Below are 11,245 nucleotides of genomic sequence, written 5' to 3' on the forward strand. Positions count from 1 at the left end.
TGGCCTGGGCGGGGGGCTGAGCCGGGGATTGGGGGGATATGATGGTCCCCTTGCCCAGGCCTGAAGCCTGGGTAAGAGGCATCAGGCTTGGGCGGGGGGTGGAGCAAGCAATCAGAGGGAGATGGGGGTCCCCTGCCCAGGCATGATTCCTGGGCCAGAGGCCTCAGGCCTGGGCGGGGGCCAGAGCCAGTGATCAGGGGGAAATGGGGGTCCCCTGTCCAAGCCTGACACCTCTGGCGGAGGCGTCAGGCCTGGGCAAGGGGCCGATCAGGCGATCGGAGGGTGATGGGGGGTCTACGCCTCTGGCCGAGGCATCAGGCCTGGGCAAGGGGCCGATCCTGCGATTGGAGGGTGATGGGGGTCAACGCCTGAGGGTTCCCAGTATGTGAGAGGGAGCAGGCTGGGCTGAGGGACACTCCCCTCCCCACACACACCCAGTGCACGAATTTTGTGCACTGGGCCCCTAGTCTATATATATAAAAAGCTAAGTGACTGACCGTACGTCCATCTGACCGTCCAACCAACCAATTGGCTGGAACATATGACACACACTGGTGATTTAAAAATAAATGTTGACTCACGCATGCGAGATACGTATAAAACTCTAGCTGGGCACCAATGACTTGCGTGTGTTTCAATCTGTCATTGTTGATCATGAATTTGGTTGGCACTTCTATTATAGAGAAAGGGCAAGTAGCAATATTACAATATTTCTTCTAATACATTTCCTTTCAATGTGCACGAATCCATGCCCTGGGGCACTAGTTTTCCATATAAAAAGTTACGAAAACAAAAATTAGAATGCCTCTGGTTGTGAAGCTAGGCCTCAAAAAAGAAATAGATACATGGGAATTTCCAAATGCAGGGTTATTTAAGAAAGAACAACCGTATTAGAGGGGAAAACTACTGGTTTATATAAGTTGCAAAATTTTTTTCTTTCATGCATTATACTAAAAACATCACAATTAATTAAAAAATATAATACTAAGTAAAGAGGAGAAAAGAACTCCACCCAAGAAACAAATGTCACTTAATTCATTTAGAGATGAAAGACAGGTGTCTGCAAGGAAAGCTGTGATTTCTGTATAGATGTTATTAGGCTAATAGTCTCATGTGGTTAATGACCACCTGATTAGCATCTTCATGTCCTGTGTTTTCATAGACAAAGAAGTCTATGAATGATCTATGGAGTCCTTAAGTGAGTGATCTGTAGAGCCCTTTAGTGGTACCCAGTAAAAACCTTGTACCATCTTGCTGGTTTCTTAGTCTTAGCAAGAAAGGGTAGGAGAGAAGCGCAAACATATCCTCTTCCAGCCGCTGATCCTGGATGTGTCAAGAAAGAGGTCTTGGCTACCTTGGAACAAAAGAGATCCTAAAATGGCACCAACATAAAAGTTCTACGTGCAATGGCACGCTTACATTCTCCATTCTCCAAAATGGAAAATAAATCTGCTTCCACCGTCTGAATACTATGGCACTAGAAATCCTTTTGTGATGCTGAAGAACTGCAGGTATGCTAGCTGAAGTGGGAGTAGGGAGAGAGATGCAGCTGAGAAACACTTAAGACACTCTGCATGCAGGTGGAAATAGAAAACAAGGACCTCCCCCTCCCTATCTGAAGTGCTCCTTTCTTAGCACGATTTCCAACGACAATATCTTAGTGCCGGAAGTTACTTGGCCATCCTTAAAAGTACATCTTATCCTGACATCTCAAGAGACGGAAAAGTTGCCGCGGAAGTCCGAGAAATGAGTCACGGTGCTCAATTTTGATGAGTAATTTCAGGTGTCATGAAACCCTGTGCGGAAGAAGGGGAGAGGAGGGGGCGTCAGATCTGCAGAGGGAGGAAGACTGGCAGCTGGGGATTGGATGGCGAGATCTCGATTTTCCTGAAATTGCGTCATTTCGAACCCAATTGGGTCCAGATATTATGGGCACCGACGGGTTACCGTCTCGGAAACTCTCCATCAGACGCAAGCGCAAGGAGAGGAGGCGGCTAATTAAATATTGAGCAGAAAGTCGCGTGGGGAGCGGGTCACGTGGGTCTCGAGGCGCGTCAAGCCGCGGATAAATACTGCGAGGCTCCAGGCGGGCGGAAAGCGCATCCGACCTCCTCCTCCTCCACCGTCGCGGCACCGAGAGTGCGGAGCGCCGGGTGTGCGCTCAGACCGGCCAGAGGGTCCCTGCGGGTCTGCGGGTCTGCCCGCCGCGGTAAGTGCCTGCGCCCCGCCAGGGGGCTCGCCGCGCCGCGCAAAGCGCCGAAGTGGGCCGGCTGGGGCGAGGGGCAGTGGGGGGACAGCGGAGGGACGCGGGCCCGATTGCCAATGTCCTTCATGTCTCCCACCTGCGGAGCCTCCTGGCTTGGAAGTGTGGATTGGGGGCTGGTGGGGTTGGGGTCCGGGGAGAAGGAGACTTGAGAAGCTTGGGGCTGATTCTCTTTCCTAAATGGTACAGGCTTTTTATCTTGGTTCCGTTGTGGGGCAGACAGTGTTGCTGCCCCTTCTTAGGTAGCCGCCCCCAATGTCTGTCATTTTCCCCTCCACGATCTCTTCTCCCTGCCCTTCCCAGAAATCCAGCATGAAAATCCTCCTGGCCTTGGCCGTCTTATTTCTCGTCTCCACGCAACTGTTGGCAGAAGAAATCGGAGCCGACGATGGTTTGAATTATTGGTCCGACTGGTCCGACAGCGACCACCTCAAGGTGAGTCCCGGACCCAGCTGGTCCTCGTGGTTCCTCCCGAGCTCGGGAGCTGTCAGTCCCTCGAGGGAGCGCCCCGGTTGGCCTGGCGGGCGCGGCGACCGCGACCAGTGAGACCAGTGGCTGCGGGAGGATGCATAGGACGCCACCCTTAGGTCCCGGGCGAGGTGTGCCCACCGCCAACTTTCCTCCCGAGGGCAGCACGCCGGTCTCAGGAACTCGCTGGAGCAATAATGCCCTCGGTGATGAGCCCGGGGTCCTCACCAGGCTGGGCACCCCACAAGGTTTCACCCCCGGGTAATGGGGATTTCGGGGACTCTCGTCCAGCTGAGAGGACCAGGCGTTTGGAAACGCTGGGCAGGGGCAGAGGAGGGCACGCTGGACCCTGGCAGAAGCCGGGGTAAGGGGCGAGCTGCTGGGGACAGAGGTGGATGGAAAGCTAACTTCCTGCCGTGACATGTACTTTGTGGACCTGAGAAGGTAGCCGCAGGTTTGCCCGTCCCTGGCTCGCAGGATGTTGGCGCAAGGTAGCGCGCCTCCCGGGAACAGTGCAAGTCGCGCCAGGCAGGTGGCTCGCAAAGCGCGGTCAGCCTGCCCCGCCCCGGCAACACCTGTGTGCCTTTCGGGTGACGAGGAGTCTCCTAATCCGCTGGAGAGGAGACTGAGTCAGGTGGCCAAGAGGCAGATGAGTGAGGGTCCCCAGGCTGCGAGCAAAGAGCGGAAAGCGCGGGGCTCGGAGACTTCACCTCCTGGTAACGCGCAGGGACTGGGGGAGGCGGCGGCGCTGGACAGGAGCGCCGCGGGGTGGGGTGGAGGTAGGGAGCGACCTGCCCGGGACCCCACAGCCCCAGCGCCGGGGAAGCCCGGCCTGCTCTCCTCTCCCTGCGGAGCTGGCTTCCCAGCCCTGGCTGGCGGGGTCCTGCCGCTGAGGTTCGCCCAAGGCTGGAGCGCGCCGCGGGAATGACTCGGGTTTTGGGGAGCCTCGCACTGACTGCTACACCCGGGTTTGTCCGTATGTCTGTCCCCCAGGAGGAGCTGCCTGAGCCCTTTGAGCATCTTCTACAGAGAATCGCCCGGAGACCCAAGCCTCAGCAGTTCTTCGGCTTGATGGGCAAACGGGATGCTGGTGAGATGGGCAGCCACCCTCTCTCTGTCTCTGCGGGCCCCCCACCCGGTCTGCTCACTCATTCTCAGAGCGCCCAGAGTTTCTTTTGCTCTTTGAGTAGAGATTTCCAGCCTAGGAGGGGTAAATCTCCCTCACCCACTCACACGCGCAAGGCCACGTGCCCGCAGAGGGAGGGAGGCATCCAGGTCTGGCACGCCTCAGGGTTAGACCCAAACCACCAAGGACAGGACCCAACCTTAGCTCCCTGGACTAAAGATCCGAACTGGCAAAGCAGGAGTGGGCACGGGGCCTCCAAGGGGTAGTACTGGGGATGCTCTAGTGCATATGGAAGCTGAGCATAAACTGCTCCTCGTCTCCTGATAGAAATATTCAGTTTCCTTGAATTCATCTATCATCAGTGGACCCTGTAAAAAATTAGTTGTTTCTAATTAGATCCCTCAATTGTAAGACCAGTGGCCCTGTTAATGGCTCTTTATGGTAAACGTTTCTAGACATCTTTATTTTACTATTGTGAATGCACATTTAGGAAAGTGAAAAAAGTCTTTTATGGGCTGAAACACAGATTCTTGATTATGCCTGTTTAATGAAGAGATGTATATGCATCTCTCTTCCTCTTCTGAGCATCAATGGGTGGCCCTCCTTGAATATTTGCTTTTTTAAAAAAGATTCTTTATTGTTGAAAGTATTACACATGTCTCCTTTTTTCTCCCATTGACCTCTCCCCCGCCATTCCCACCTCCCCAGCACATGCCCTCACCCCCCTACTGTCTGTGTCTATTGGTTATGCTTATATGCATGCATACAAGTCCTTTGGTTGATCTCTTACCCCCCTCCCTCCCCTGCCTTCCCTCTGAGGCGTGAAGGTATGTTCGATGCTTCTGTGTCTCTGGATCTATTTTTCTTCATCAGTTTATGTTGTTGAAAATGTGCTTCTTATAGGGAAACAGATGTGGCATTCCTAACAGTTACTACCAGGCCTCGGGAGTCCCAGTCCTGGATTTGGAATCTGTGACCCATAAAAAGCACTTAAAAATTGTTTTTTATTTATTAACATTTTGTTTATATTATCAATAATTTGTGCTTCTGCTATGTTCCTCAGGTAGTATATGAATAGGAAATGTTACATATTTTAAACGTCAATTTATATTTTCCCTTATAAGGTAAGGCATTTCCTATTGTTGTCTTTCTTACAGGACATGCCCATTTCTCCAATAAAAAAAGTAAGTTCAAAATTATTTTGACATTTATCAAATACAAATGTTGATTGAATTCCACTTTATATAATACCTTATCATTTTTCCTGTTGTAAGTTTGGGATTAATGTGTTTAATTAAGACAATATACGAATGGAAGAGACACATTATATTTCATCCAGAACATGACTGTTTAAAGTTCTATGGTTTAGACATATCATACTTTCCAAAATGATACATTAGGTTAAAAATCCTTTAACTCCCAGCTAAACTGCTGAATTTCTGACCCATAGACAGTGTGAGATAATAAATATTCGTTGTTGTTTTAAGCTGCCCCCCAAAACCCCTTTAACTCCTACAAATTGTTAGTTTAGCTAAGAATTTCAATCCTTGGGTAAAAATCCACCACACACTATCCCTCGACACCCCACAAGCACCACTTCCACTGCAAAACAAAACCAAAACCAAATACTTATAGATATCTTCTAACTCAGTTGAGTATGCTGGATGCCATAATGATGTCACTGATAATGGTAACTCAGCAGCCAAGGGGCTCCAGTGAATGTCTGAGTAGATAATCCTTACTAAAGGTAAAGATAGAAACGCTGGTTTTTTATCCCATAACTGCATGGGAAACTTCAATCTATCAAAGCGCAGTGGACATTTCTTAGGGCAGTGACGATGGTAAAAATGGTGACACTCGATGGCCATTAGGTCCCAGTTTCCCAGTTAATGGAACCAGAGTTGACAGGCAGTCCCAGGGGTCCATCTTAATTGTACTGTGCACTTAGTTGCTAGCTTGGATTTCGGTTCCCTGGGTGGCAGAGTAGGCCACATTAAGAGAGCAGCCCTATTCTCAACTAGCAAACCAAGGGACATTCTCTCACTCCAGTGAACGTCATCTTTTCCAGAGGCTCCATCTTGACACTAAATAAATCATTCATATTTACTTTCTAAGGAGTTGACTTTCAAGGGAATTATATACAGCAGAATTCTGTGTAATGAAAATAAATTCACTCTATTAATGTCAAAACTGACATACTTTTCCAAAGGAGTATTATTTAAAATCTAATAAAATAGAAAGAGTAACCTTTGAGAAGTTTGTGATTATCAGGTGTAGGGATCTGACTTAACTAAGGTTCAGTTCCTGAGAAATACAACATATTCAGTAACAAGAGGAAATAGGTTTGGATATTTCCCTGTCACACAAATGTGAAATCAACTTCCTAAAAATCAAAGCTAGCTTCAATAGCAACAGTATTTAAAAGTTTGTATATGTAAACAGATAGAATATAATATGAATAAACGGTACTTGCTAATATTTAGATATAGAATTGAGAAAAGTGCTTTCATTTAGTGTTTTAGTGTCATTTATAAGACTTACTAAGAATCCTATTTTTTTCTGTCTCACCAAAACTTGAAATAGACACATATTTATTATATGAGAATATATTTAGAAGCTTGCTTTTTTTGATACTAGTTATAATAGTTTATTTACTCAACGATATACATGTTAAAATACCCCTAAATGTATTTTTCCAGGACATAGAACAGATGCCTTTATTGGACTAATGGGCAAAAGAGCTTTAAATTCTGGTATGTATAAAATCATAACTGAAAATAGACAGTATTTTAAATCTACTTATTTTCTTTCTAAGGCATAGTTTTCAAATTATTAAAAAGGAATAATGAACTTAAAATAAGTATTTATGGTGAACAAAAATTCTAATTTTCATAAATAAGTCTGAGAATGGATTTATAGCTGACTAAGCTAATATCACCACAATATCAATCTCTCTCAAACCACCAGCCTTACCAGTGTCTGCCCCACTTAATTATTACCTATCCTGAATCTTTGGGCAAGTATAATACTCTTTCCCTTATAGCTGTCATATAAACCACATTTAACCTTACTGAACTAAGGGTGTGGGGAATGCAGGAAATAAGGCCAATTTTCACTTGTTACCAAGGTAATTTATAAGTCTTATAAGGCATCACAACAACAAAGAAACAAAATAAATTTATTTATACAAATTACTTGCTCTTCATGAAGTTATAGAAACTCAAACTCTAAAACATCCCAATGGATGTTTGAGAGTTTTATAGTCCATTCCCGTGCCTTCACAAAGGAACATAACCAAATCATCCTAGAGATACACACGATCAGTCCTGCCTACAAAGCCCTCAGAAAGAAGGAATGCCACAATCCTCCTCAAAACCCATTTTAATTCTGGACAACTCTTTCACTTGCTGTAAAGACTGTATGCTTCCTTTCTTTTGTTTTTATTTTCTATATAAATGCCACATGCTTATATCTGAAAACTCACTCATCACCGTATTTCCAAGGTCAAATAACCCCTATGGCATTTCCATAACACTGATTTGTTGTTAGGCACATGCAGGCCTTACAATCCCTAGTTTAGGTTCCTTGGGAAAACTATTCAAATTCTCTTCATTGTACATAGAATAAAAGTGGAATTAAAATACTAATCATATAATGAATTAGAAAGTAATCAGCAGCTGTCTTATCCATCTAGAATATTTCAAATTTCTAGAAAATCTGTAACTAAGGAGTGCTGGTTTAATTCTTATTTTTCTGGAGAGTCATGCAAAAATGGTGTCTGCTAGTATTTATATTGGTTCTCTACCTTCCAAATTTAGACGACTATGTTTGTATTTCTTCATCAGTAGTGTGGGGTTGGCTCAAGGTTAAATTTTAAAGATACTACCAATCCGCCTAATAAAAAAAGTTAAAACTGTTTTATTAATATACACTATCTCCTGGCTTTTAGAAATGGAATGTAAATTTAAGCCACTAGAATGTGTATCAGTAGTCCTTATATAGCTGTGGTTTTCATGATAATCATATTAGACTTCAACTCTCCATTTCCAGAATTGATACAAGTTTTAGAACATGCTTAACTGCACAAATAATATAGGTACTATACAATTTAGAACAGATTAAATGCACCAAAAGTAATAATGTACTATAAATAATAAATAGAATCACTGTAATGAATCAGAATTAATTTATGAATAAATCTTTGTTCCTCCACTTTAGTTAAGAAACATAAAAGGAAAAAAATGGGCAAAAAAGTCATCCACACTCAATCAGAGATCTTTTCATGTACTCAGTTGAAGTAAAGTTATTATAGGCTTCTACAGCCTTTTATGGTCACAAACCCCTTTGACAAGCTAGAAAAATCTAGAAACCCCCTTCCCAGAGAAACCCTCCTCATCTCAGACACACAAACATTTGCCTAGGGCTTCAGAGGGTGCAAGGACCTGGTAAGAAACTCTGCCTGAAGTTAGGAGATTGTTACGTTCCAGCTAACCCACTGACCTGTCTTTGGTTAGTTCATGTTAGCATTCACCTCACTTCTCTGAGGAACAGAGTCATGTCACCTGAAGCTGGCCAGGAAGTGAGCCTGTGTCAGTTATCCGCCTCCTCATATGAGCATGCCAGGGTGAGACATGAACTGTTTCCTTCCTGCAGAACTGCCCAGTTTGGGGCTCAGCCTATTCTACCCCAGAAATGCATACATGACTGACTTAAAACCATCCGTGTGTTGCTAACCTCACTTATAGGACAGTGGGCTGCAAAAGCTCTTTTGCCCCGTGTTGAAGGGGAAGTGATGACTAGAAACTGGACTTCCCTTCTCTCTCCACAGATCCTTCTCACTGGGAAAAGTGTTTGCAGTAACACCCAGGGCTTCTACATATCTTTCCCAGTGATTTCTGCTATTTCTATTTAAACGTAATATTTGAAACAGGGCATACTGAATTTTTAAAAGTATAGTAGTTCTCTATGATGTAAATCTAAGGGTATAGAGTGTTAGTTAAAATGATGAAAGGTATACTTAAGTATTTTGATCGTATCAGTCTGATCTTTACCCTTTTGTGGTTACAGACCCCTTTGAAATTGTACTAGTATACAATATATCATATTACATCATTTATATGTTATGTTATGTTATGTTATGTTATGTTATGTTATGTTATGTTATGTTATGTTATGTTATGATGTGTTATATTTAATTTTGGCCTTTTTAAGTCCAGATAGTCAGTGTACTTAAATTACTTGTTAGGTATAGGGTAAATCCTTTTAAAAGCAGTGATTAATCTTTCACAGGACATTAGGGTGCTAGGAGGTAAGTTAAACTGTGTTGTATTTAGATGGCACATAAGCCCTACCTATAGACGATGAGGCTGTTTTTAGTCTCAAGGACATTGGGAGGCACCCAAGACAGGAAGAGACCCTCACAACCTAAGTTATCCCTGTATCAAGAACCAGTAAACTTTTTCTGTAAAGAGCTACACAGTAAATATTTTAGACTTTGTGAGTCATGCAATCTCTGTAACAACTACTCAAATCTGCCATTGTGATGCTAAAGTGGCCATAGACAATATATAAATGAATGGCTGGCGCCATGTTCTAGTAAAATGTTATTTACAAGAAAAGGTGGTGGGCTGGATTTAGCCCAGGGCTTATAGTTTGTTGATTCTGTCCTAGAATAAGTTTCACATTTTGCTTTCATCCTATGACTATTCCTGGTTAATTTAGGCACTGTCCTTTCTATAAATCACCCGGGGTGTCTGCCACTGTTTGAGGACACTGCTGAGAATCAACACTGCAATGTATTGTGAAAGTTTGCTTTTGGGGAACCAAGTATTTGACAGACCACCAAAGTTACCATTAATTCTGTGGTTAGGTCACTTCCAGTCAGGATAGAAACTGAGGCAACATTGGCAGATGTGCAAATAAACCTCTTGGAAATATTTCAATGGAGGGAAGTAGTCATTATGAGTTTTGAAAAAGTCATTATGTGTGCCTTGAACTTTAATTCCCTCAGTGAATCCTCTTAACCCTTTCTCTTCTCTTTGTTCTCAGTGGCTTATGAAAGGGATGCGATGCAGAATTATGAAAGAAGACGTAAATAAACTACCTAATGTGTTTACTGAGCTTCATTTGTGTCAATAGTCAATAAAAGGTAAAAAAATGAGAAATGCACTATGCGGAATAATTATTTATTTAATAATAATAATAATTGTTTTGAGTTAAAAACTCAACAAAGTGTTTATTTTTCATATTGTGCCAAAATGTGTTGTAAAAGTGTGTTATAATTCTAATATGATGATTCCCTCAGAAATAGAAACAGTAGTAATTTCTCAACAAAGCACAGTGTTCAATGAAATTGTAAAGACCTGTCAACAATATAGTCTCTGAAGAAAGAAATCGTTTTTGTTTCTTGGAAGTAATCACATCAGCTCCTGCTGAAAGAAAGGACGTTCACAGATAGGCCTGTGCTTCTCTGTTGTTTTTATGGTGAAAATGTAAAAATTATATTTGTATTCCTGAAGCATGTTTTATGCTTTGTGACTATATAGAAATGTTTTAAAACATTTTAATGTGATTCTAAGGTCATCATTTCATTGTGTAATGTGTTGTGATAGTTGACATTTTAAATAAAAAAAATATCTTGAGAAATGGCTATTCTTTCATTAACATTTAGGTCAAATCAAATAACCATTCTTTTAGTAGATGAAATATGTGCAAAGCTTCCTGGCTGACAAATAATGAAACATCAGGTTACTAAAAAAAATTTTTTTTTGGTTAACCAGAGAATATTTTTTTCATTGATTTATAGAGAGAGAGAAAGGGAGAGGGAGAGACAGAAAGAGAGAAACATTGATGTGAGAGAGACACATCGACTGGTTGCCTCCAGCATATGCCCTGACCAGGGCTGGAGATCAGACCCATGACCATTCAGCCCAAAGGCCTACACTCTATCCACTGAGCCAAACCAGCTAGAGCTAAAATTTTTTCTTAAAGAAAATTACTAAAATGTAATCTCTCTCTCTCTCTCTCTCTCTCTCTCTCTCTCTCTCTCTCTCTCTCTCTCTCTCTCTCTCACACACACACACACACACACACACACACATGAGATGTTTCTTTTCTTTTATAAAAAAATATATTTTATTGATTTTTTTACAGAGAGGAAGGGAGAGGGATAGAGAGTTAGAAACATCGATGAGAGAGAGACATTGATCAGCTGCCCCCTGTACACACCCCACTGGGTATGTGCCCGCAACCAAGGTACATGCCCCTGACCAGAATCAAACCTGATACCCTTGCATCCACAGGCCGACGCTCTATCCACTGAGCCAAATGGGTTAGGGCTGTGTGTGTTTCTTTATGGCTCAGTCATTTGGCCTATCATTCATAGAGAA

The 11,245-nt window shown here is 43.3% G+C and overlaps 1 protein-coding gene across 4 annotated transcripts; it reads left to right on the forward strand.

The window, feature by feature from the left end:
• The first annotated feature begins 2,016 nt into the window (after window positions 1-2,016).
• Window positions 2,017-10,502, forward strand: TAC1 (tachykinin precursor 1). 4 transcript variants are annotated; one of them, XM_059656153.1, is made up of 6 exons: window positions 2,018-2,209; window positions 2,567-2,698; window positions 3,725-3,821; window positions 4,982-5,041; window positions 6,557-6,610; window positions 9,906-10,502. In XM_059656153.1, exons 2-6 carry the CDS (start codon window positions 2,576-2,578, stop codon window positions 9,953-9,955), a joined length of 384 nt encoding a protein of 127 aa, XP_059512136.1. In that variant the 5' UTR covers window positions 2,018-2,209; window positions 2,567-2,575; the 3' UTR covers window positions 9,956-10,502. The 4 variants fall into 4 exon arrangements, with proteins under 4 accessions (XP_059512138.1, XP_059512136.1, XP_059512137.1 ...); XM_059656154.1 differs by having other exon boundaries at window positions 2,024-2,209; window positions 5,015-5,041; XM_059656155.1 differs by lacking the exon at window positions 6,557-6,610 and having other exon boundaries at window positions 2,017-2,209.
• The last annotated feature ends 743 nt before the right edge of the window (window positions 10,503-11,245 follow it).

Source organism: Myotis daubentonii, chromosome 10, assembly GCF_963259705.1.
Source record: "Myotis daubentonii chromosome 10, mMyoDau2.1, whole genome shotgun sequence".
Lineage (NCBI taxonomy): Eukaryota > Metazoa > Chordata > Mammalia > Chiroptera > Vespertilionidae > Myotis > Myotis daubentonii.

Coding starts and splice junctions, on each gene's coding strand:
- TAC1 (XM_059656153.1), top strand. CDS start 2,576: ATGAAAATCCTCCTGGCCTTGGCCGTCTTATTTCTCGTCTCCACGCAA. Junction 3,822..4,981: donor GATGGGCAAACGGGATGCTG/GTGAGATGGGCA, acceptor TTCCCTTATAAG/GTAAGGCATTTCCTATTGTT. Junction 6,611..9,905: donor CAAAAGAGCTTTAAATTCTG/GTATGTATAAAA, acceptor CTTTGTTCTCAG/TGGCTTATGAAAGGGATGCG.